Raw genomic sequence first — 27,799 nt, 5'->3', positions numbered from 1 at the left:
TTCTCCATATTTAAAAATTAAATAAATAAATATTTTTAAAAACATTCAACATGAAATACAATGAATATGGAATGAAATATAACAAAAATATTAAGAAAAAAGAAATAAAGGAAAATTCTCAAAATCAAATATGAATCAGTAAAAAGCCAGATTATGGAAAAAATCCTAGAAATACAAAAGTTTCTTCTTTTAAACTGCAAGGAAGGGAGAGAAAAGAAGAAAGGACAGAGGTTGTAGATTAGAAGAGACTCAAATGCATACCAACCAGTTGCAATTTTTGGATCTTATCACATAATTAAAAATATAAACACTGCATGTTTGATGATATTATAGAATTACTGTTAATTTTTTTTGGTGTGACACTGGAATTACAGTTGTTTTTTAAATGAGTCCTTATCTTCTAGAAATACAAACTTAAATATGATAAAAGAACATGAGATTTTCCTCAAAATAATACAGGCGTGGGGCAAGGAGGTGAGGACATAGCTGAAAAATTAGCCATGAAATCCTTTCTACTTTTGGGTATGTTTCACATATTGCATAAATTAAAAAATAAAATTGTAAAGATGTGGTTATGGAGAAAGAAAAACTAAGAAGGATCAGAGTCTGGTAACATTCTAATTAATGCCATACTGCAGGGAAAAAGAAAAAAAAAACTTTAAAAATATAGGAAGAAAAAAATCACCCACAATTCCATCAGGGTCCGTTTTGTGACAGGATTCAGCAATAAAACTTTTGTTCTTTTTTATCCACTGTTTCTTCCACTTTACAAAGCTTTAATTTTTTTTAAATTTATTTTTTGTACAAACCCCACTAGCGTTTCAAGGTCAAGAAAGTGAAAAAGTTGTGTTCTATTCCACAGAGAGAGAAAAAGCAACCTCCTTCCCCGCCGCCCCGCCCCGCCCCAGGGGGAACGTTAGTCTGCAGGATGTTTTGTCCGTTTGTTACAGTCCTGTGGGACCGAGCCGTAAGCCCGGCTAGCCCCAGAGTCAGGCTATCTGGAGGCGTCCCCTGGCAGCAGCCGCAAAAACCTGAGGGATCAGACGTAAAGCCAAAGCACTAGACGTAAAACCAAAGCACTAGACGTAAAACCAAAGCACTAGACGTAAAACCAAAGCACTAGACGTAAAACCAAAGCACTAGACGTAAAACCGGCGCACCAGACGTGTGTAAAGCGCCCCCCCCCGCCCCCCCCCCCCCCACCACCACCACCACCACGGCCCTGGGAGATTCTGACACTGGAGCACAGCGGAGGGAGGGCAGGAAGGAAGATGGAACCTGAGGGGAAAGAAAAAAAGATGGCATCGGCCTGGCTGGAGCAAAGCATGCAGGCCGGCGTGAAGACGGCACCTACCCGTCTCCATCCTGGAGGGCACCCCAGCAGGCCCCCAAATATGTGTCAAATCAGGGGTGTGCCCTGGACACCCCAAGACAAGCCTCTGGGGCACAAAAGCCGGCACCCCTCCACCCGCACGCCTCCATCGGCTTCTGCTCAGGGCCCAGGGGCAGGTGAGTCTGAGCACACAGACCCTTCAAAGGCCGTTTCTCAGTTCATTACAGCTCGTGGGTCTGCTGGACACAGCCAGCCCCGCGGGTTTTTAAAGCTAGCGCTTTGTGGGGGTTGTCTTTCAGGTGCAGGTCTTAAAATTTGGAGATGTCTCATGTAGGGTTCAAACTCTGCTCCTCAGAGAGAAGCTCCAGGTTTTGCATTCCCAGCTCAAGTAGCGGGGTGCGGTCGGGTGGGGTTTAGAGCGAGATTACGCCCTGGCTTCTCCTACCTGCTTTGTTGTAGCCGTCTCTCGCCAGTGCAGAGCAGTCGCTCAGCCAGGTTTTGGGTTGGTTTCTGAGGAAGTTGTTCTGTATGTAGCTGTAGCTTGGGGTGTTCACGGAAGGAGATCGGTTCACGACCCTCTCCCGTCGCCATCTTGAACCGGAACTCCCGTAGCTTTCTACTCACAGAAGCCCGTGTCCTCAAAGATTCCACAGCTCCTGTTCCTTAAAATTACTGTGTTTGCTCCTACCCAAAATTTTCCTTGCCCCTTCCAATGAACAACCACACCAGCCATGTGTGGAAAGGGTCCCTATTCTCAGTTTTCGGAGGATAGCCTGCTAAGGGAAAAAGGAATCACTGATTTTGCTGCGGTAGTTTTCCCCTAGAAGAATATTGTATTGTCCGTGATTTATTTTTCAGTACTTAAACATAGAAATTATGGTGTGTATGTATGTTAGTTTTGATCTATAACTGAATGTTAACTTATATTTAATGGTCCTTGTTCACGCTCACTCCGTGGGTGGATGGCTAGTATTTGAGTGGTGCTACTAAGCCCATATTCTAGGAGCGCCTGGGTGGCTCAGTCGTTAAGCAGCTGCCTTCGGCTGAGGTCATGATCACAGGATTCCTGGATTGAGCCCCACGTCACACTGCTTGCTCAGTGAGGAGTTTGCTTCTCCTTCCTCTGCCTCTCCCTCTGGCTCATGCTCTCTCCCTCTCTCTATCAAATTAATACATAAAATCTTTAATAAAATAAAAAAAAAAGCAGCAGCAGCCCATATTCCAGAGGCAGCTACCACAAGTATTTTTTTTTTTTTTAAGATTTGATTTATTTCTTTGAGAGAGAGCACATGAGAGGGGGGAGGGCCAGAGGGAGAAGCAGACTCCCTGCCGAGCAGGGAGCCCGATGCGGGACTCGATCCCGGGACTCCAGGATCATGACCTGAGCCGAAGGCAGTCGCTTAACCGACTGAGCCACCCAGGCGCCCTACCACAAGTATTTTTAACTATTCCTATCAGCACTAGAGGGTTTAATTAGCATATGACATATTAGAAATGTCTTTCCAGGGGCACCTAGGTGGCTCAGTGGGTTAAGCATCCCCACTCTTGATTTCAGCTCAAATCAGGGTCTTTAATTAGGGCCCCAGGTGGGGCTTCATGCTGGGTGTGGGGCCTCTTAAGATTTTCTCTCTCCTAGTCTCCCTCTCCTTCCACCCCTCCTATTACCCCCCCACACACAGTGCACACGCTCTCTAAAAAAAGAGAGAGAGAGAAATGTCTTTTCATTGGTGAAATGAGATATTCAAGACATACAGATTCCCTAGGAATACCATTCCTATTCCCTAGGAATAGAAATAGGGATCATATTTATACACATGAATACCTTGGCAATTACATGTGTATAAATATGATCCCCCCATAGCTTATACCCTTGAAATGACATTCTTGGCCTAGAGTTCTCTTATGGCCTGGTTTTTGCCATTAACAGAATTCTGTCACCAGATTCCTAGGTTATCTGAATCTTCCTTGTAGAAATTGTCTTTTTGTAGTGTACTCATGCAGGGTATTAGGTACGTAAAAATGGCACTGCGTTAAGATCGCATGGACAAAGTGATAACTATTTCTGTGCCACTTGCTAAGTGATGTTTTCATATATGCAGAATCTGATGTGAGACATGCTTTCCCTATAACCTGCCTTTGGATATGGAAGTGGGAGATCTATAGCCCTCGCCTACAACAACAATAGTGGCTGTCATATCTATCAATAAAAACATATCCATTGATTGTGAACAGCCAACTTGGCTTAGATCATTTTGTAACAGATGTGCCCCTGACATTTCCAATTAGACATAAACTGCATTTTCCTATACAAACGTTAAGTATCTCAAGTATTTTAACATACATATGGTTACGTTCTTTAGCATTGTGAGTAGAACTCACTTCTGTGCATATCCGGGGTTTGCAAACTGCTGCTCAGGGGTCAAACATGGCCTGCCACCTGTTGTTGTACAACCAGTGAACTAAAAATAGTTTTTACAATTTTAAATAGATGGAAAAATTAAAAGAAAAATAATATCTTGTAACACATGAAAATTATATGAAATTTCAATTGCAGTGTACCTAAAGAATATTTTTTGGAACACAGCCATGCCTATATGTTTAGGTACTGTCTATGACTGCTTTTGCTTTACCACATGAGTAGTTATGACAGGGATACTATGACACGCCAAGTCTAAATTATTTACTGTCCAGCCCTTCACAGAAAAATTCCTTGACTTCTGGTGTTTTTAGGCTATAAGAAAAAAATCACACAATATTATAAGGAACTGATTTCCAGGTTCTACATAGCTAATTGAAGAATTAGCAAAGGAAGTACAAGCCATCTCTAAGTTGGGAACAGGGTTTAAGAGGGTTTCAGTTCTTCCAGTTTTAAAGTAAGATAAATGTTTATCACTCGTGCATAGAAGTTAGTAATGTTCACCAACACTTGTGCTGGTGCTAGGGCACAACTTCTGACCAAACATATTATAAACAAGTAATCAAAATGCCTTGCCAGTATTCTTTACATAGGCAAAAATGCCTCAAATAAACATCACTGCCACACTGCCTCAATCTGAAATCCACTCCTATCAATTTCTCCCTCCGTTTTAATTCTACAGATACATAAAAATGTTTCATTCAGCATATGTATGTATTTCATGGTTTTTAATAGGCCTGCAAAGTTCATATGCATTAAGAGGAGAATTATAACAGTGTTAGGCTCACAGTAATGAGTCAAGGAAAAGTTTCTGATCAAGTTTTGGGGGCAAGAACAGCTAATTAAAGTGTACATACAGCTGCCTCTTATCTAATTATTCCGGAGTGATTTGTCAACAAATAGGCCAAGAACTGCCATGAGCAGTTATTTCAAAATAGGAGAGGCAGATACATTTTAATATACTAATCTACAGATTTCTCTGGATGCTATATGTCTTCTATTTAACCTCAATAAGAGTCTCTTCAAACTAGAGACAAACAACCTATCAAAACTGTAGCTGAGGAAGAAGGTTCCAGCTCATTAGAACTCTACTCATCACCATCTTAAGAAGCTCCCAGAAAAATGAGAACTAAGTAGGGCAATTGAGGCCTACACAAAATAAATCCAGACAGGCAGATTTTTCTAATCCACCACTCCTAATTTTTACTGGCAAAGGCCACACTGAGCATTTTTGACCCACTAAAAAAAAAATTGTATTCACACATGAAAACTTTACTTGATTTTCAAGATTCAATAATCAATTTTAAATCAGAGAAATTCTCAACCAACCAAGAAGAAATTCAGCCCGTTGATATTAGCATATGGAAAAAAGTGGATAAACTCAGACTGAGAAAAAAATCAAGGTGGTTTGCTGGTCTGATTTTAAATACATGCTTAAAAAGGTGTGAGGGAACTTAGTCAAAGCTTTTCTTTAACTTTTCTGGAGTCTAGCAGGGCCATCCTACATGCTTACTAAAAGTTGAATATTGAACATGCCAGCGAATAATATAGATTCCAGTAGGTGTGTAGTGGAAACAGTTCTGTGAGTTCAAAACTATCAGTGGATTGTCCATCCATTCTTTCCTGGTGGGATGGGGAGACCATGGAATCCTGGTCGTCCATAGCAGGAACCATGGAAATCTGCAACAGTCCATCCAGCTCTACTCCTATACCCACAATGGGCATCGGCAGACCATCTTGCCTTCACTTGAAACCCATGAGACCAGCCAGCAGGTTTCTCAGTAACCTTCACCAGTTCTGCTACAGGCCACTCTACATGGAGACTGTGCACTGGTCTGCATTTTCAGAACCACATACTCCCTGCCTCTCAAGGCCTGTCCAGAACTCTGCCCTCTTTTTGCCTGATATTTCTATTGGCGTCCTGTGATAAGAAACAGAATAACCGTGGTTAAGTGTGTGTAGCTCTGGGGGTGCCTGGGTGGCTCAGTCGTTAAGCGTCTGCCCTCAGCTCAGGTCATGATCCCAGGGTCCTGGGATCGAGCCCCACATCAGGCTCCTTGCTCGCTGGGGAGCCTGCTTCTCTCTCTCCCACTCCCCGTGCTTGTGTTCCCTCTCTCTGTCAAATAAATAAATAAAATCTTTAAAAAAAAAAAAAAGAGTGTGTAGCTCTGGGATCCAGAATGTTGGGTTCAAACTCTGGCCCCTGGCTTACCAGCAGATAATGTTATTAATGGAATGCCTTATTTGTAATATAAAGAAATAAAAGAAATGTAATTTGAGATAAAATAATATATATGTCAGTAAGTAAATGCTCAGATATGATTAATCTAGAAGATACAATAATAAGTTGCCCCATTCTTGCACATATACACAGAATCACCATTAATGCGGCAGCTATAACAACCATTAGCCATGTACTGCAGGCAAGGACATAATGCCCAAAATAGTAAAGACTCTTGATAAGGTTCCAAATAAAACAAAGAACAATCTTCTGATCTTCTCTTAATTTACATGATAGATACACTCTTGGAAATGTCAGTATCTTAGAAATATTTAAATTCAAATTACTTTCTATTTAAATGCAAAAACAAAAGTAGGGTCTAGGCTTAAAAATTTATAAAATTATAAGAGCAGGAATGGCCATGGGACATAAGAGACACTTCTGTGAGACTTGAGTGAAGTCAGTTCTTTACTATGTGGGACAGTCCCTTACCTTGTAGGAAGTCTACCATTCCTGGCCCTGTCACAAATCACTATAACTGCAAAAACAACTCTGCAAATTTCCACAATGTGCCCAGGGGGGCAATAACACCCCCATTGAGGAACATTGTATTAAATGATGCAAGAAACACAGAACAGTGGCTACCACATGGTTAATGCTCAAGTTATAACTATTTTTGCTAACTCTTTCTACTTCCATGCAGTGTCTTTTGCCACGCTCAACAACTTGCCTCTATAGTGTATTCTCACACCCTATTGGGTGCAAGCAAAACAGACACTGTTATACAGGGAATTGTGCCCTAGATTAGAGCCGAACGTGAATGTCAGTGTACATCTTGGACTACATGCCTTAAAATGCTGATATTTCTCCCACTATCAATAAATAGGAAAACAATTAGCAAGCTCTCTACTACCACTTATCAAATTATAGGAAGAGAATTAAAAAGTTATAAAACTCAGGATAATCACAGCCCAGAAGGACTCCTGATGAGTCTTGTTATTAGCTTTAAAAATCCTATTAGGGAACTGATAGTGGAGAATCGTGTTGCAGGGAGGTCAAGGAGAGCACATATAGATTTGAACTGAGGTTTTAAGAGCTTTGGAGTACTAGTTTTGTCTTCTGTCTTCCCATGTATTAAGCAAGTATCAAATAAAGCAAATAAATGAGGTAACCTAAGATAGAGGGCTAGTGTGACTTATCTCTAGGGATTTGGGAGTCCTGTTTTAGGCAGGAAAATGGCTGCTAGGGCAGAGAAGTACTTGACAGAAACAGAAGCCAACCAAGGCATCTGAGCTGCTGAGGCCAAGCACTTAATGTTGCTCAAATTTAAATGGGACTTTGGTAATATTCTATCTACCCATCTATTCTCATTCCTAAGTAACCTCATGACGCTGCAGGATTTCTCTGACTTAAGTGCCTGTGGTTCTTGGTCACACAACTTCAAAGAATGAAAAGGTAGACCAGATGAAGAGTGGTGGGCAGCAAAGCAGTTTATTGAGCAATAGTATAAAGCTCCCAGAAAGGGAGGGGGGCCCCGAGAGGGTTACCCCTGGAGCTTCTAAGTTTAGGGGTTTTTATGAGCTCTTTTGCAGAACTAAAACAATCAGGGTGTGCTGAGTCATGCCAGTCAGGGCTTTGGTCACATATCTGTCTACCTCTTAGGTTAATGTCCACATGCTGATGGTCTTTTTTGCTGACATCTGGGAGCTTATGTCTTAACTGCCCCTTACCCATGATAGGGACAAATGCTTTGTCTTCAGTTGTCGTATTTGAGGACATTTTGCAGAAGTCATTTCTGCAAAGGCTGCAAAACAGAATGCTAGTGTGGTCCTGTCTAAGCTGCAAAACAGGACATTAGCACTGTTTTATTTTAGCTGTCCTGACTTTATATTTTCTTGCTGGGGACCCTGGCTCTGACTACCTAACTGTCCAACTAACTCCTAACAATAGCTTAAAGATAAACATCTTAATCTTTGGCCTGACCTGTCTTCACAACCTCATACTTGTCTATCCAACTGTGTATACAACAATACAACTTGGTTTTCTAATGGGAATCTCAGAATTAACATATTCACCATGTGCCTCAAGATGTGATACCCTAAGAAATAGAATAAAATTTGTTGAATGAATGAACAACTTAGACAGCAATAGTTAGAGAAGCCAGTGGTATAGCCCAGGTGTGGTCAAGGAATCTTTGAAGAAAAGAGACAGAGATGTCTAAGCCTGCAGAAACCAGGAGCAACTGATATTGCTGAGGAAGGCCTGTCTTCAGGATGGGACACCTGGGCAGGGTCCAGGGACCTGTGGGGCTAACTAAAGCTGAGATCTCTGAAACTGGTTCAGTCTGAGTATGTGAAAAAGCATCTGATCTGTAGCTTAGCTTCAGGTTCCCTATAAAGAATGCATCCAGAAAATAGGATTACGAGTATATAAATATGCCCTGTGGTATAGCACCCTGGGGCCAGGTTATCCATTTATTCTGTGTTAGAGCAGAACCGGGACTGCTTTGTGAGAGGAATCTTGACTTTTCCATCTCTAGAGGCAGCTTTCTATTCACACGTTATACCTGTTAGGGGCTTTGACTTCATAACCTTATTCCCAGCTCAGCCAATAGTTGTTGCACATGGGTTATGCTTATCCAATAACACAAAATACCTGCTCTCCAGGTATATATATATCAAGAAGTATAACTTCAGATTTTCCTCTGGCCAGTACCTATTATATAGTCAATTGCTAAAATGACATTTACAGAGGGTTGCCTGAAGGATTTACCATTCAGCCTTTTTGCTAGACCCTCTGCTAAGCTGAGGATCCAGACTATGTGGTTGTTTCATTTCATAGCAATATTTTACTTGACTGCCCTTGGCCTTTATGTCTTTGGCAAGTATTGAAGAACATTATAAGGGAGAGCTCAATGGCACACCTCATTTTATTAGCTGTACAAATACTATTGATGAAGATTGTTTTATAACAACTTATGAGAGAAGTCTCTCCAGGCTTACTACAAGAATATTCAGGCCTCTCCTAATGTACTATCCTGTTTATCTCATGGACAACATGAATCATGTATCTGATTAAAGTTTTTCTTCGGAGTGGCTGTCAGAATGTTTAGAAATAAGCTTTTCAACCATTTTACACGAAATTTGGATAATAATTTTATCCAGATTAATCTTTTACCTTAATTTTCTCTCTAATCGCTGATAATTTCTATAAATAGTAGATATAAGGGGCGCCTGCATGGCTCAGTTGGTTAAGTGTCCATCTATTGATTTTGGCTCAGGTCATGATCTCAGGGTCATGGGATCATACTCTGCATCAGGCTCGCACTCAGCGTGGAGTCTGCTTAAGATTCTCTCTCTCGCTCTGTGCCCCCCCCGCCCGACTCACACTCTGTCTCTTTCTCTCGCAAATAAATAAATAAAATCTTTAAAAAATTAAATTAAAAAATAAATAATAAATATAAGACTTGTGTGTATATGTATTCACATTTTTTATTTAGAAATTATTTAATATCTATAATTATTTATATTTAATTAATCCAGATTATATTTTAAACAATTATTTGTTAACTTACCAAGGCCATATATCAACTATAATTATTTATTTTATTAGACCTAAGACCCACATCCTTTTTTAATGTCAATTCATAGATAGGATGTTTAATTTCATAAATAATTGTTAATTTTATATGTCTTAGGCTATAGAGTGGCTTATTTTATTCACCAAATTGGTGCCAGATGGTGTTCTGGTATTAATATATATAAAATAAACATTACTGCTCTTATGTAGCATATATGAGGGGAGGGGGTTAGGGGGATATTAACTATAAACAAGCAAATACATTAATAAACAAGATAATTTTCAATCAGAGCCAGACATTTAAGATAATACAGTGTGTTGGTATGATGATGATTGGGAATAACTTCAGACTGGGTCATCAGGGAATTCCTCTTAGGAGGTGACAGTTGAGTAGAGACTTAAATGATGAGAAAAAGAAAGTCAAGCAAATATCTTTACGAGAAGAGTGCTCTAGAAAGGGAAAAAGAAGTATGAGACCTCTTTGTGAAAAATAGCTTGACATGTTTAAGGAATAAAAGAAAGCATAATTAGCAAGGGGAAATGATGTAAATGAGGAGGTTGGTAAAGGCCATATTAAATAGAGGTAGGGGAGAATCAAAACAAAGTGATATGAAATAAGTCATGTGTGGCTTTTTAAGTAGAATAGTGAGGAAAGAACTTCCTGAGGAGATGACTTCTAAACTGAGATTACAGAGAGGCTGAGCTGCTGCAAAGGCCTTTAGGCCACCAAAGAGTCAAGTAAGAAAAGGACAGAGAAGTGGCCATTAGATTTGGCAAGTTGCAGGTTGTTCATGTTCTTGAAAACCAAACGAGAATCAATGGAGTGGTGGAGAAAGAAGCCGGATAAGAGTGCTCTTGAGAGAAGTGAGATGTATACCATGTTTGGTGATAAGACTCAATATAAATATTTCAGTTCTGCCCAATTTTGTCGATAAATCTAAATAAATTCCAATGAAAATCTCCCCAGGGTTTCATGATCTTGACATAAAATCCCCAAGTTCACATGAAGGCCAGAGAGGTAAAAGTGTCTACAAATATTTTGAAGAACATACTGGGCGAGATGCTCTACCAGAGAGTGAGTTCTTATGAAGCTACAGTAGGATCTCGTGATTTTGGGTGCAGAAATATACAAACAAACCAATGAAACAATGTAGGGATCCAGGAAATTGTATAAGATAGAGGTAGCATTACAAAGCAGTGGAGAAATGATGGTCTGTTCATTCAAGATGTTAAGACAAATAGGCAAAAGATGAACAGGCAGTTCTAAAAATGGAAACACCAATGGCCAATAAAAAGTATGAAAAGATGCTCTATTTTACTAGATGTCAGGGAAATGCAAATTAAAATCATAATGAAATAACAGTTCAAACTAGCCAGTTTGACAAAATTAAAAAGGCTGACAATTCAAATGTCATGAATATGGAGAAATTGGAACCTCTTGTTTACTGTTGGTGGGGATGAAAATTGGAACAACATCCATCAGTACAGAATAAAGTATAACTCTCAGTTGTGGATATATATTTGTTTAGTAGTATATAAAAACTTGTACAGGCATGCCGAACACCAAATTCTGGTTAATGGTTACCATTGGGGATGGGAGAGAATGCATTTCAGAAGGGCTTCAATTATATCTATAACAGTTCTCTTAAGGTAAAGCAAATATAGAAAAACATTAAAAGTTTATGAAGCTGGACAGTAGCTGTGTGTGTTCATAGGTGTGTGTTATATTATTCCCTCACTTTTCTCTGTGTTTGAATTATTTCATAACTTTAAAAGAATAAAAAGTGAAGAAGTGAAAGTAAAGACAATTTGAGTAGTTTTACTGTGTTGGGACAGAGAAATAGAATGATTGCTTAAAAGGATCAAAATAAGTTTTGTTTGTTTTTGTCTAAGGTTGAAGGTGCTAGAGCATTTTGTATGCTAGTGTGAGTAATCTAACAGAAAGGGAGAAATTGGTTCAAGAGAGAGTGGGTAAACAGAAATGAAGTCCTTAAGCAGCAAAGCAAGACAGGATACTAAGCTTAAGTGGAAAGACTCACCTTTCACAAGTGAAGCTATACTCTCTTCCTTGTCATAGAAGAAAGGCAAAAAGTAAGGGCAGATACAGGCAGGTTGGAGGATTTAATGATGGAAGATAAGGGGAACAGAAGAACTGTCTATCTGACTATATCTATATTCTCAGTGAAACTGGAGAGCAGACAGGTAGAGGCTGGGGATGAGGTCATCAGGGTAGACATATTAAGAGGGTGAAGAATAGTTTTTCTAAAAGTTGGAAGGGAATTTATAGAGGAAATTCACAGAAATAAATGTCTAACTAACCTAAGCCAATTTGGTTAAACACAAATAGGTTAATTTTAGTAGGTAACAGTGAACACCAGGAATTGAGAGTAGATGAGTTTACTACTTCCATACAACCTTATTACCAGGTTTTAGTAAAAAATCAGACAAAAATTGTTCATACATATAGACCATAATTAAATTAACATTTATTAATAAGCAGACCTTCAGGGGTGCCTAGATGGCTCAGTTGGTTGGGTGTCTGCCTTCTGCTCAGGTCATGATCCCATGGTCCTGGGATTGAGCCCTGCATTGAACCTCCTGCTCAGCAAGGAGTCTGCTTCTGCCTCCCCCTGGCTCATGCTTTCTCCCTCTCTCTCTCTGTCAAAGAAATAAATATAATATTAAATAATAATAATAATAAACAACCTTCAAATAGGTCATATAGCCTGTTCTGTAAGCCCAGTGAAATCTCTTGGGGACAGATGTGAGAACATTCTAAAGGCAGAATTCAGTGAGCCTTACGGTGATTAGCAGTCAACCAGAACCCTCCAAACCGATGACTGGACACTGAACTGTCGAGGATCAAGCTTCCAAGTTCTTTCTAACAATGAAGGATGACTTACTAGACTCATGGCAAGGCAGGGAGTGTTTCTAGAATATTTCAGTCAATTCACAGACTTCAGCTATCACTAATATCACTAATGAATGCCTATTTCCAACATCCATTATCTAATTAACAAGCCACTAATTTCACCAATGAATACCCATCTCTATCCTTCATTATGCTAATATTTTAAAATCTGGTGTTAATTGGAATTAGATTATTGAAGATTATAATAGCTATCCTTGGATTCTACCCTCTTTTATTAAATGTTGGTTATCCCCTCCCTTCTCCTAGAGTATACATTACAACCAGGCAATTGGTCAGACCTAAAGAATAGCTCAGAGTCACACAGGCACACATGCACACACACACACACATGCACATGTGCAGACATGTGTGCCTATGTCAAAATATTTTAAAGTAAGTAAGTAAGATGCAGACATTATCTTACCTAAAGTAAGATAGAGACATTGTTGAATTCTCATTTGAGTTTTGAAATCACAAGCTTCACTCAATGTTTTTAATGGCAGTTACTAGGTATGGACTAAATCATTGATTAACCATGAGACATTAAGAACTTCCTTAGCCTGGGGGCACCTGGGTGGCTCAGTCAGTTAAGCATCTGGCTTCAGCTCCGGTCGTGATCCCAGGGTCCTGGGATGGATGGAGCCCTACATCAGGCTCCCTGCTCAGCGGGGAGTCTGCTTCTCCCTCTCCCTCTGCCCTTCCCCATCCCTTTCCCCTCCCCCACTCATGCTCTCTCTCTCTCAAATAAATAAATAAAATCTTAAAAAAAACAAAAACAAAAACTTCCTTAGCCTGTAGCCTGCGTAAGCTTTAGTTTCCTCATGTACAAAAATAAAAATACTTACCTAATGTAGATAATATGTGAATAAATTAAAGTCATCAATATTTTTTATTATGGTTAGAGTATATTGACTAACATCTTTTGAAAGGTGCTTAACTGATACCCTCATTTCATTGTCTCTGTGTACACTGTATCACTTTTAAATGTCAAGCCCCTCCAGGGCAAATGTCTGTGTTTCATGCTCTAAAACGCTTTTGAGTCCTACAAAAATGAGGCAATTTTGGAAACTTCCTTTAAGGATAAGTGCTTATTAGACAGACAAAGCATCTGCTCATGGGAATCTTGTGCTAGTCTCTCTCTGTCTCCCTCTCTCTCTCTCTCTCTCTGTATTTCTCCACCCCCAGAACTCTGCTACAGATGCACATCTCACCCATGCCTCCTGCTCTGCCTAATAAACAGTTCTTTAGGAAAAAAAGGTACTTTGGCCCAGCTAGCTTGTCAAACTCATTCCCTCTCATCTTTCACTGCTACACTACATAAAGAGAAGTCTCACTCACTGTCTCTTTTCTACTACCCAATTACTCTGTAATGCACTGCAAGCCAACTCCCTTCTCCACTACACTACTGAAAATGCTCTCCCAAAGGTCATGGATTCCTCCCTATTATAGATCCAACAGTGTTTCCTCAGTGCTCATCTTCTTCATTCTCTTTGCAGTCCTTGACCCCGCTGACTATTCACTTTCTTGCTGTGTGTCTCAGTATTCAGGCAGTGAGCACTGGAGAAATTCAGACCTCAAAGATCTTTCAATACTGTCATTTAAACTGAGTTTAGTATCTATAAAATTCAAGTCCCTGATGAAAGTCCCTGTGTGTGCAACATTTATCATGACCTTATATAGAAGGGAATATACATGACTTGATGATACCAAACTTACCTCGTTGATTCTCTTAGTAGATGTGGCTAATAATTATTTTGAAAATGCTGTATATTAAAATGCACGCAGGTCCCTTTCTAGAGAGGCAGCCAAGGGGGCCCGATGAAACCGGAGGGTGGTGTTGCTACTTCCCGGTGGCCACAGGTAGGGAACATTACATAAATGTCCAGGATACCTCTCATGAGCGTGAGGTCGGGCAAAGGCACCTGCTACAACTGCTTGGGGGAGCCTATGAAGCCATCCACCCCAGATCTCACCATAGGGACCAGGATGGAAAAGACTTTGGGGCCTGCCTTTTCAGCTGTCACTACCATTGCAAAAGCCAGTAGGATCAGCATGCACAAACAGCACCACAGGGTGCCCCCCTCCTCCAGCACCCTCATCTACTTCCCTCGGGATGAGGAAGTAGGCATGTCCCCATTATCACCCTGCACTCCGAATCTAAGCTCTACTGTGCTGTCTCTGGCAGCTGCCTGCCCTCTGAGTCCAGCCTGTGTCTGCACTCCACATTCTTGCTGCCAGAGTATAGGGAGGGGCTGGAGCCCCTAGGGTTTGCTGAGCAGCCCTCAGTGAAGCTGTTGCCAGCTCTGCTACAGTATTTTCAAGGACCCTGTGATCAGCACGTGGAGGCCCATGTTTTATTGAAGATGCATCTTAAAGTCAGAAAAGTGTCCCATGAACACACCAAGCTGACGGTGGTAGTGAACAAAATCGCAGTGGAGTGTAAATCCGGGAACTCTTCATTCACTGCAGGCACGGCTGTCCAGTGGTGGCTGGCAGGAAGCCCATCATCTTTGAGGTAGATGCCCTGTGGGGGCCCCTTCACCATCAAGCTCAGTGCCTCAGACCCCAAGGGCTGCTGTGACTGCAGGCTCCAACCACCCTAGCAGCCAGCCCCTCCTCAAGATGAACCTGGGATGAACCCTCAGGGAGTACAAGCACATCAAGTATCCCCACTTTAAGGTGCTTGTTCATGGGAAACCAGGATATGTTTGAGATGGACCTGAAGGAGTTCCTGCATCAAAAGGCTGACAGCTTCCACAAAATACATGTGGTGCTGACCCAGAAAGACCAGGAGATTGTTTTCTGCACCTCATGCTTGGCAAGCTCTCAGAGAAGACTGACCAGCTGGAGAAGAGCCTAAGCTCAAGTTTGATGTTCTAGATTAAAACCAGGGAGCTCAGAGAGGACCTTATGGAGTTCTGGAGGGATGTGTCCATGTTGAAAGACAAGATGTCCTACATCAATACATGCTGAACACGGGCATCCTAGGATCCTGTGACTTTCAGCAGATCTTCAAGTGCAAAGGAAACTGCATGGGCCAAAGGGCCCTGTCTGGTGTCTCTGCATCTACTCCATGGGTGACATGTGGGACACTTGTATCACCTGTAAGTGTCAGAAGATGCTGGAGAGGATCATGACAGCATTGTGCTGATGCTCTGCCTTCAGGGGCACAAGCTTGACAGTAGCTCCGAAGACTGTACATCATGTGGACTATCCAGAACCTGCAGAGGGTGAACATGACCCAGGCCCAGACAATTGGTATACACACTGGTCTCATACAGCATGCTCTTTAACAGCTCCCTGAAGGACATCCAGGTCTGGGACATCATGGGCACTGAGCTGAAGTTAAAGAAGGAGCTTGTGGGCCTCAACCACTGGGTGCAGGCCCTGGTGAGAGCTACATGCACAGTGGCTCCTAACCAAATAATCAAGATCTGGGACATCTGAACCCTCAACTGCACCCACGTCTGTAGACATCACCAGCAGCATCTACTATATTGGCACAATGAATGGCCACATAGTGACTGGCACCTCTGTGCCTCTGTGAATGAGAACCTCATTCACACATGAGACATCAAGTCTAAGTAACAGGTGTGGGTCTTAACAGGCCACATTGGCACTATGTATGCCTTGACAGTCATTCAATGCCAGACCAGACCAAAGTCTCCAGCATATCCTATACTCGGTGTGGGTATGGAATTCCGTGCCCTTTCTCCATACTTCACCCCATGCATCTCTTGCATCTGTCTGTTCCTGAGTTATACACTTTCATAATAAACAGGTAAACTAGTAAATAAAATGTTTCTGTGAGTTCTGTGAGCCACTCTAAGTAATTAGTTAAACCCAGGGAGGGTTGTTGGAACTTTCAATCTATAGCCAATCAGTCAGAAGCCCAGAAGACAACCTGGACTTGCAGTTGGCTTTTGAATTGAGGAGGGTGTGGGTGGTCTTGTAGGACTGAGCCCTTAACCTCTGGGACCTGAGACTATATCCAGGTAGATAGTGTTAGAATTGAATTGAATTGCAGGGCACTGAGCAGGTGGTGTCCCAGAATTGCTTGTTGGTATGAAGGAGACCCCCCCCCCAACACACACACACACTCACACTGGAACTGGTGACCAAGACCCACTAATTGTTGATTTGTCTGAAGAGTATTAGTTACTTTCTTAGCATCTGTTTTTCCTATAAAAGAAAGCAATAAAGAGCAATAAAGAGAACATAGGCTTTGGAATTAGAAAGATCTAGATTGAAAACCCTGCTTCACCTTTACTAGTTGCATAGCTGGGAAGCATATTTACCAACTCTGAGCCTCAATTTCCTGATCTGTAAAACAGAAATAAAAATCGTACTTCCTGGAGGTGATGGGAAGATGCCATCTATGCATATAAGGTACCTAACTGAGAGTCTGGGACTTAACTAGGAATGCAAATACATGATAGATGATAGATAGATAGATGATAAATAGATAGATAGATAGATAGATAGATAGATAGATAGATAGATAGATAGATAGATAGATAGATAAACAAGTAAATCATTTCTTTATGATATTAACTGATTCATTTTGGTAACCATTTCTCATTTCTACTGATTTCAGATGAAGGAATACGTCTGCAAAGACATACTGCCCTTTCTACCCTACCTTATACATTTTAAATGCACCACTGAAATTCTGCCATAAGATAAAGGAGAATGCTTACCTCTTTAAGAATATATAATTATTGTTGACAGTCAATCAGCTTGAAGAAGCACTTCTGGACTGATTAACAATGACCCATAATTAAATACAACAATACTTAGAAAAAGACCTGATGGTCCCAGAAAGAATTGTTTCAGGAATGATGAGTGTTTATCATTTTTATTTGCTTCCTAAGTGGCAGTTATCAACATTAGTTATCCAGATTTTTAATTAAAAATGGGAAAAATTAATAAGGTAGTACTATCAAAAGAAACTTTTAAATATTTGTCATCATAATATAAATTCAGTATCTATAATCATATATATGACATAGAATTTTTTTTAAATTTTATTATGGTATGTTAGTCACCATACAATACATCATTGGTTTTTGATGTGGTGATCCACGATCCACTGTTTTCATATAATACCCAGTGCTCCATGAGGTACGTGCCCTCCTTAATACCCATCACTGGGCTAACCAATCCCCCCTCCCCCCTCCCCTCTAAAACCCTCAGTTTGTTTTTCAGAGTCCATAGTCTCTCATGGTTCATCTCTCCCTCCAATCCCCCCCCCATTTTTCCCTTCCTTCTCCTAATGTCCTCCATGCTATTCCTTATGTTCCACAAATAAGTGAAACCATAGGATAATTGACTTTCTCTGCTTGACTTATTTCACTTAGCATAATCTCCTCCATGCCCATCCATGTTGATGTAAAAGTTGGGTATTCATCTTTTCTGATGGCTGAGTAATATTCCATTGTATATATGGACCACATCTTCTTTATCTATTCATCTGTTGAAGGGCATCTCGGCTCTTTCCACAGTTTGGCTATTGCGGACATTGCTGCTATGAACATTGGGGTGCATATGGCCCTTCTTTTCACTACATCTGTGTCTTTGGGGTAAATACCCAGGAGTGCAATTGCTGGGTCATAGGGTAGCTCTATTTTTAAATTTTTGAGGAACCTCCACACTATTTTCCAAAGTGGCTGTACCAGCTTGCATTCACACCAACAGTGTAAGAGGGTTTCCCTTTCTCTACAACCTCTCCAACATTTGTTGTTTCTTTCCCTGTCCATTTTGGCCATTCTAACTGGTGTAAGGTGGTATCTCAATGTGGTTTTGATTTGGATTTCCCTGATGGCTAATGATGATGAACATTTTTTCATGTGTCTGTTAGCCATTTGTATGTCTTCTTCAGAGAAGTGTGTTTTCATATCTTCTGCCCACTTTTTGACTTGATTATTTGTTTTTTGGGTGTTGAGTTTGAGAAGTTCTTTATGGATCTTGGATACCAGCCCTTTATCTGTAGTGTCATTTGCAAATATCTTCTCCCATTCTGTGGATTCCCTTTTTGTTTTGTTGACTGTTTCCTTTTCTGTGCAGAAGCTTTTTATCTTCATGAAGTCCCAAAAGTTCATTTTTGCTTTTGTTTCACTAGCTTTTGGAGATGTATCTTGGAAGAAGTTGCTCTGGCCGATGTCAAAGAGGTTACTGCCTATATTCTCCTCTAGGATTTTGATGGATTCCTGTCTCACATTGAGGTCATTCATCCACTTTGAGTTTATCTTTGTGAATGGTGTTAGAGAATGGTCGAGTTTCATTCTACTGCACGTGGCTGTCCATTTTTCCCAGCACCATTTATTGAAGAGACTGTCTTTTTTCCATTGCATGTTTTTTCCTGCTTTGTCAAAGATTATTGGACCATAGAGTTGAGAGTCCATATCTGGGTTCTTTATTCTGTTCCATTGGTCTATATGTCTGTTTTTGTGCCAGTACCATGCTGTCTTGGTGATCACAGCTTTGTAATATAGCTTGAAATCGGGCAACGTGATACCCCCAGCTTTGTTTTTCTTTTTAAACATTTCCTTGGCTATTCGGGGTCTTTTCTGATTCCATACAAATTTTGGGATTGTTTGTTCCAGCACTTTGAAAAATGTCATTGGAATTTTGATTGGGATGGCATTGAAGGTATAGATTGCTCTGGGTAGCATAGACGTTTTAACAATGTTTATTCTTCCAATCCATGAGCATGGAATATTTTTCCATCTTTTTGTGTCTTCTTCAATTTCTTTCATGAGTGTTTTGTAGTTCCTAGAGTATAGATCCTTTACCTCTTTGGTTAGGCTTATTCCGAGGTATCTTATGGTTTTTGGTGCTATTGTAAATGGAATCGTTTCTCTAATTTCTCTTCCTACAATTGCGTTATTAGTGTATAAGAAAGCAACTGATTTCTGTGCATTCGTTTTGTATCCTGCCATATTACTGAATTGCTGGATGAGTTCTAGTAATTTGGGGGTGGAGTCTTTTGGGTTTTCCACATAAAGTATCATGTCATCTGTGAAAAGAGAGAGTTTGACTTCTTCTTTGCCAATTTGAATACCTTTTATTTCTTTTTGTTGTCTGATTGCTGTTGCTAGGACTTCTAGTACTATGTTGTACAATAGTGGTGAGAGTGGGCATCCTTGACATGTTCCTGATCTTAAGGGAAAGGCTCTCAGCTTTTCCCCATTGAGGATGATATTCGCTATGGGTTTTTCATAGATGGATTTTATGAACTTGAGGAATGTTTCCTCTATCCCTATACTCTGAAGAGTTTTAATCAGAAAAGGATGTTGTATTTTGTCAAATGCTTTTTCTGCATCAATTGAGAGAACCATATGGTTCTTCTCTCTCCTCTTATTAATGTGTTCTATCACATTGATTGATTTGCGAATGTTGAACCACCCTTGCATCCCGGGGATAAATCCCACTTGGTCGTGGTGGATGATCCTTTTAATGTATTGTTGGATCCTATTAGCTAGGATTTTGTTGAGGATTTTGGAATCCATATTCATCAGAGATATCGGTCTGAAATTCTCCTTTTTTATGAGGTCTTTGCCTGGTTTGAGGACTAAGGTAATGCTGGCCTCATAGAATGAGTTTAGAAGTTTTCCTTCTGTTTCTATTTTTTGAAACAGCTTCAGGAGAATAGGTATTATTTCTTCTTTTAATGTTTGGTAGAATTTCCCAGGGAATCCATCAGGCCCTGGACTCTTGTTTTTTGGGAGGTTTTTGATCACTGCTTCAATCTTGTTACTGGTTTTTGGCCTATTCAGGTTGTCAATTTCTTCCTGTTTCAGTCTTGGCAGCTTATAGGTTTCCAGGAAGGCCTCCATTTCATCCAGATTGCTCAGTTTATTGGCATATAGTTGTTGATAATAATTTCTAATAATTGTTTCTATTTCCTTGGTGTTAGTTGTGATCTCTCCCCTTTCATTCATAATTTTATTAATATGGGTCCTTTCTCTATTCTTTTGGATAAGTCTGGCCAGTGGTTTATCGATCTTATTAATTCTTTTAAAGAACCAACTTCTAGTTTCGTTGATCTGATCTATTGTGTTTCTGATTTCTAATTCATTGATTTCTGCTCTAATTTTAATTATTTCTCTTCTAATGCATGGCTTAGGCATCGTTTGTTGCTTTTTCTCTAGTTCTTTAAGGTGTAGAATTAGTTGGTGAATTCAGGATTTTTCTATTTTTTTGAGTGAGGCTTGGATGGCTATGTGTTTCCCCCTTAGGACGGCCTTTGCTGTATCCCATAGGTTTTGGACCGATGTGTTTTCGTTCTCATTGATTTCCATGAATTGTCTAGGTTCTTCTTTGATTTCCTGGTTGACCCAAACATTCTTGAGCAGAGTGGTCTTTAGCTTCCAAGTGTTTGAATTTCTGCCAAATTTTTTCTTGTGATTGAGTTCCAGTTTTAAAGCATTGTGGTCTGAGAATATGCAGGGAATAATCTCAGTCTTTTGGTATCAGTTGAGACCTGATTGGTCTCAGGATTGGTCTATTCTGGAGAAAGTTCCATGTGCGCTCGAGAAGAATGAGTATTCTGTTGTTTTAGGGTGGAATGTTCTGTAAATATCTATGAGGTCCATCTGGTCCAATGTAGCATTCAAAGCTCTTGTTTCCTTGTTAATTTTCTGCTTAGATGACCTGTCCATTGCTGAGAGTGGAGTATTGAGGTCTCCTACAATTAACATATTGTTATCAATATGACTCTTTATTTGGTTAACAGTTGGCTTATATAGATGGCTGCTCCCATGTTGGGGGCATAGATATTTACAGTTGTTAGATCTTCTTGTTGGATAGACCCTTTAAGAATGTTATAGTGTCCTTCTTTGTCTCTAATTACAGACTTTAGCTTAAAATCTAATTTGTCTGATATAAGAATTGCTACCCCAGCTTTCTTTTCAGGTCCGCTGGCATGGAAGATGGATCTCCATCCCTTCACTTTCAGTCTGGATGTATCTTTAGGTTCAAAATGAGTCTCTTGTAGGCAGCGTATGGATGGGTCCTGTCTTTTTATCCAATCTGCAACCCTCTGCCATTTTATGGGAGCGTCTAGGCCATTCACGTTGAGAGTGATTATTGAAAGATATGAATTAATTGTCATCATGTTGCCTGTGAAGATGTTGTTTTTATAGATTGACCCTGTAAATTTCTGTTGTATATCACTCTTGGGGTCTTTCTCCTTTTATAGAACCCCCCTTAATATTTCTTGCAGGGCCGGCTTAGTGGTCACATATTCTTTCAGTTTCTGCCGGTTGTGGAAGCTCTGCATCTCTCCCTCCATTCTAAATGAAAGCCTTGCCGGATAAATTATTCTTGGCTGCATGTTCTTCTCATTTAGTACCCTGAATATGTCTTGCCAGGCCTTTCTGGCTTGCCAGGTCTCTGTGGATAGGTCTGACGTTATTCTGATGTTCCTCCCTCTGTACGTAAGGAATCTCTTCCCCCTAACTGCCCTTAAGATGGTTTCCTTGGTTCTAACATTTGCAAGTTTTACTATTACATGCCGGGGTGTTGGCCTGTTTTCCTTGATCTTGGGAGGGGTCCTCTCTGCCTCTAGGATGCAAATGTTTGTTTCATTCCCCAGATTAGAGAAGTTCTCAGCTACGATTTGCTCAAATACATCTTCTAGCCCTCTCTCTCTCTCCACTTCTTCCGGGATTCCAATTATTCTGACATTGGAACGCCTCATGGTGTCATTCTATTTTCATGGATTCTGAGTTGGTTTTCCCTGGCCTCCTCTTTTCTCTTTTTATCTATTATATTGTCTTCCAGGTTGCTTATTCGTTCTTCTGCCTCAGTTACCCTAGCTGTTAGATTATCTAGATTGGATTGCATCTCATTGATAGTATTTTTAAGTTCTGCCAATTTACCTTTCATTTCTGCCCTTAGAGACTCTATGTTGCCATTAATTGATTTTTCCATTCTAGCCATTGTTGTCACAATTGCTAGCCTGAAATCCATCTCCGACATCTTGGTTATATCTTCATCCATTTGTAAATCTGCAGCATAAGTCATAATCTCTGAGTCTTTTCTATTTTGGGGGCTCCTCCTCCTAGTCATTCTGTTGATGGGTGTTTGAGGGAATGTATAGAGTCCAAATTATTGACCAGAACCCAAGCAAGATGCACCTGTTTTCTTGGGACCTTAGGGTTGCTGGCCTCTTGTTTTCCCAGCCTGTCTTCTGCAGGAGGGGCTGCCACGCTGTTACTCAGGCAACGTTGTTTGGGAGGAGTTGCCCCGCCCCCATGTGGCGGGGGATGGGCTCAGCAGGAATCAGTTTTGGGGGCTTTTGTTCTCTGGCAGCTTTCCCTGGCAGCCTTCCGTGTCTCTTCTGCGAGTCAGAGCAGAAGAGACCATTTCCAACCCTCTGCCTCAGAGCAGAGAGACCGCAGTCTGTTCTTCAGTGAGCTCTCCAGGCCACACCGTCTCCGTTTCTGTCCGTGCTGCTATAAACTGCAGTGGCCTGGGTTGTGTGCCCCTCCACAGCACTCCCAGTCCTGTCTCCAGGTCAGGGCACGTCTCTGCCCTTTGTGCTTCTAAAACCGCCAGCCACTCCCAGTTCGCGCACACTACCTGGCTGCTCCAGGTTTCTGCCCCGGGGGCTGCCCTAAAGTCCTTTCCCCTCCACTACCAGTCTGCGAGTCTGTGCCTTGTCCCCCGCGCACAAGGCTGTCGCCCACCGGTGATGTAGGATCCCCATGGCCAGGCACCCTCCCGCTGCCGTTTATGCTCCGATATCTGCCCACGGGATCAGGGCTCCCCGCTTCGTACCTCAAAACCAACCACCTACGATATTCTGTTTGTAGAGATCCAGATCTTCTTACATCTCAGGCTGGTTTCGTGGGTGCTCAGAGTGATCTGGTAGATATCCAGCTCAATTCCGGGGACCAGTTGAACTAGGGTCCCCTACTCCTCCACCATCTTTCCCCCCTCTCTTTCGACATAGAATGTTTTTAAGAACATGAAGTGGTCTACACCACATTTTCCTTTAAGTAACATGTTTTATTAAGGAGGCTATTAAGTGGAAATTATCTTCATAACTTAAAAGTGTTTCTTTCTCTCTTAGAGAAAGAACACTAATGTTTCACAACAGGGTTAGAAACATAACTATAACACAGCGATATACAGCAAACAAAAGAAAGTATTTTGTTAGCACCTACCAGCTTTCCGGCCCATATGAATATACATTAAAAATATTTATTTGTGTATTTATATATAAGTATGTATCTATTCTAAGTCCCCATATAATTTTTCCTAGATGTGGTTATTTAAAAGTCATCTTTTGCCTACTTCATTTCTCATTTTCAGATACACTGTTCTAAGTAAGACTACACCAATCTGATGATTCTAATTTCTTTAGCTATCACCAAAATAATCTGTATTTAAAGAAGAAAGCTGAAAACCTATTACCCTATGCTACCTCCAGATACCCCCAGAAAATAATATTAAAGAATTTTTTAAGGAATGAAGCCACAATAGTCAACAGAAAGAGAAAGGAGACAACAGTAATAAAATTTTAGAATTTCTGCAGCAGATAAAGCTATTAGACATTTTGAACCAATCCTCCTGCTGAGGAAATGTAGATAGAAAAGCTGGATAAAGTATAAAATCATCTGATCGAAGGGAATAGAGAGCTAACAAAATAATGAAGGCATTACCAGAATGAAGATTTCCAAGAGGTCAGCATCAAGACAGGGGAGCCTAACTTTGGGGGTCACTTTTGCCCCCCTGAGCATTTGCTGATCTGTAAGAAAGGCAGAGGCTGAAGTGCTTTTGAAAATCTCTTCAGAGGAAAGGAAAAAAGTTGGAGTCTAGGAGAGAGTAAAGCCCCGGTAACCCAAAGGGCTGCATCCTAGGAACAAAGGTGAATACGAAGGGAACCATGCCTCTGCCAAAGGTGTAGAGCCCAACTCTGAATCATCTGTGTAGTTTAGAAAATCTCCAACCCAGAAATTTTATTGAACTGACCTTGGATTGTTAGTAATCCTCAGTGGATGGAAGAAGCAAGGAAAAAATCTTACCTAGAAGGAGATATCTTAGACTTCCAACTTTTTTTATAAACTTATTTTTATATTTTTAATAAACTTTTTATTTTGGAATAGATTTAGACTTACAGAAAATTGTGAAGATAGTAGAGAGTTCCCATATACCCCACACATAGTCTTCCCTAGTATTAACATTTTCCATTATTATGTTGCGTTTGATGAACCAATATTGGTATGTCATCATCAACTGAAACTCGTACTTTATTCAGATTTTCTTAGTTTTTTTTTTTTTCTTTTAACCTAATGTCCTTTTTCTGTTCCAAGATACCATCCAGGACACCACATTACATTTAGTCATCATGTCTCTCTCCATAGGTTCCTCTTGGCAGTCACAGTTTATCTTAAGACTTTCCTTGTTTATAATGACCTTGATAGTTTTGAAGCATACCAATCAGGTATTTCGTAGAATGTCCCTCAGTTGAAATTTGTCTGTTTTTCTCATGATTAGACTGGGCTATGGGTTTTTTTGGAGGAAGACCAGAGAGGTAAAGTGCCATTTTCATCATACCGTATGAAGGAAGCATACTATCAACATGACTTCACTGTTGATATTGACCTTGATTGAAGTTACGTTTATCAGGATTCTCTAGTGTAAAGTTAATCTTTTTCCCCCTTTCTACACTATACTCTTTAGAAGGAAGTCACTTTACATAGGTCATACTTTAAAAATGGGAGTTATGCTCTACCTCTTTAAGGGCATAAAGTGTCTACATAAATTATTAGGAGTTCTTTTGCATGGGACATTTGTCTATTCTCTCCCATTTATTTATTTTTTCAATAATTTATTTGTATCAGTATAGACTCATGGGTATTTATTTTGCACTTTGTGTTATAATCCAATACTACTTCATTTTATTCCTAAAATTGCCCCAAATTTGGCCATTGGAAGCCCTTTCAGTTGACTCCTGTGTCCCTTTGATATACCACCATCATTGTGGAGCTGTTGTTGTATTGTTGTATGGGGTTTTATGGGGGTTGTATGTGGGGTTTTTTGGTTTTTTTGGTTTGGTTTGAGCACTTCCTTACTTTCTGGCACTATAAGACATTCTGGGTTCATCTTGTATATGTCCTGCCCCAGTTTTACAATAAGCCATTTCTCCAAGGAATCCTGGTTTATTTTACTGAAGAATGGTATTATAAATCAAGATCTAGGTGTTAAGTGTGTTCATTGCTACAGGAGTGTCATTGCTTCTAGGCCCTCACAGCTGATGAAGAAAGGAAATATGTGCATAGTAATCAGAATATATATACTTATACATAAATATATATATATATCCATCTCTATTAAACAGGAGTTTATACTAATGTCTCCAACTCTACTCCTTTACCATATCGATTATTCTTGCCTCTTCTTCCCCTTGATAGTCTGTAACCTTCCACGCCAAGAGTAAGAAAACTGACTCCCACCATCCACCATCTATTTACTTAACTCCTCAATTCCTTAACTCTTCAATGTTACAGTTGTTTCAGAATTGTTAACTCATATGCCTGTTGAAGACAGTTTTTTTCAACTAGAGTACACTACTTCTATACAGTTCCTTTTGTCTTTAGTCTTACAGACTCATTTCTGAAATTATTTAGGTCAGCTTTTCCCACCTCCTTCAGTGAGATTGTTTCATACATTTTTAATGCAGTTAGGTTCTTTTGTCACAGTGTGCACTGTCACATAGCATAATTAGAGGCTAACTAAAGGATTTCTTAAATTTATATGCCTTAAGATTCACTCTTCTGCTGTAAAGTTTGATGAGTTTTGAAAAATATGTAGTGGTGTGCATTACAGTATTATACAAAATAGTTTCACTGACCTAACCCCCTATGCTTCACCCATTCAAAGCACATATGCACTCCAAAACTCCTACAACCACTAATTTGTTTCACCTGTTTGTCTTTTAAGGAGTCATATAAATGGAATGATACAGTATGTAGCCTTTTCAGACTGGCTTCTTTTACCTAGCAATATGAACTCGAAATTCATCCATGTCTCTGGATGGTTTGATAGTTCATATCCTTTTATTGCTAATGGTATTCCATTGTATGGATGTACACCATTTGTTTATTAATTCACCTACTAAAGAACATCTTGGTTGCTCTAGGTTTTCAAACTTACTAAAAAAGCAGCCATAAACATTCAAATACAGGCTTTTATGAGGAACATACATTTTCAAATCAATTGGGTAAACATGTAGGAGTTTGATTGCTGGATTGTATAGTAAGAGTATGTTTAGCTTTGTAAAAAGCTGCCAAACCATCTTCCAAAGTGCCTGCACTGACGTGCACAACCACCAGTGATGAATGAGAGTTCCTGTTGCTCTTCATCCTTACCAACAATCAGTAGTGTCAGGGTTTTGTTTTGTTTTGTTTTTTAGTCATTCTAATAGGTATATAGTGGTACCACACTGATGTTTCAATTTGCATTCTCCTAATGACAAATGATGTTGAACGCCTTTTCATATGCTTATTTGCTATCTGTATCTCTTCTTTGGTTAAGTGTTGTTCAGATCTTTGGCTCATTTTTAATTGAGTTGATAGGTTTCCTTATTGTTGAGCTTCAAGTTTTCTTTATATATTTAGGATACAAGTCCTTTACCAGCAATGTATTTTGCAAATGTTTTCTCACAGTTTGTGGCTTATCTTTTAATTTTGTTTACAGTGTCTTTACCAGAAGTTTTTCATTTTAATGAAATCCAATGTATCATTTTTTTCTCTCATGGATCATGCTCTTGTGTTGTATCTAAAATTTCATTATCAGGACAAAGGTTAGGGGCGCCTGGGTAGCTCAGGTGGTTAAGCATCCCACTTTTGATTTTGGCTCAGGTGGCAGTCTCAGCGTCATGAGTTCAAGTGAAGAGATAGGCTCCACCCTGAGCATAGAGCCTGCTTAAGATTCTCTCTCTCCTTCTCCTTTGCCCCTCCCCTCCACTCATAAACTCTCTCTCCTCTCTCTCAAAAAAAAAAAGAAAGAAAGAAAGAAAGACAGACAGACAGACTAAGGTCATGTAGATTTACCCCTATATTTTCTTCTAAAAGATTGACATGCATTTTACACTAATGTGTAAGATGCATTTTTAATTAATTTATGCGTAGGGTGCAATGTCTGTGTCTATCCATTTTTGGTTTGTTTGTTTTCTGTGGGTTTGGGGTTTTTTTGTTTGTATGGTTTGGTTGGTTTGTTTGTTTTTGCTTATGGCACCTTTGTTAAAAAGACAGTCCTTTCGCCACCAAATTGCCTTTGCATCTTCCTCAAAAATCAATTGATTGTATTTGTGTGGGCCTACTTCTT

The 27,799-nt window shown here is 40.1% G+C and overlaps 1 protein-coding gene and 1 pseudogene across 1 annotated transcript in view; both read left to right on the top strand.

The window, feature by feature from the left end:
* The first annotated feature begins 1,224 nt into the window (after positions 1–1,224).
* Positions 1,225–27,799, top strand: part of IMPG1 (interphotoreceptor matrix proteoglycan 1) — a 166,161-nt gene continuing 139,586 nt past the window's right edge. The window contains exon 1 of the mRNA XM_064597788.1: positions 1,225–1,509. Coding sequence (XP_064453858.1) covers positions 1,272–1,509 — 238 coding nt within the window. The 5' untranslated portion in view covers positions 1,225–1,271. The remainder of the gene's footprint in view (positions 1,510–27,799) is intronic.
* Positions 14,339–16,245, top strand: LOC123836446 (E3 ubiquitin-protein ligase TRAF7-like; annotated as a pseudogene).

This window comes from Mirounga angustirostris, unplaced genomic scaffold (genome assembly GCF_029215605.1).
Source record: "Mirounga angustirostris isolate CCGP_5_RB_7025 unplaced genomic scaffold, mMirAng1.0.hap1 SCAF_8, whole genome shotgun sequence".
Lineage (NCBI taxonomy): Eukaryota > Metazoa > Chordata > Mammalia > Carnivora > Phocidae > Mirounga > Mirounga angustirostris.
Note: the sequence above shows the minus strand (reverse complement) of the source record. Positions and strands in the feature narration are given on the sequence as shown.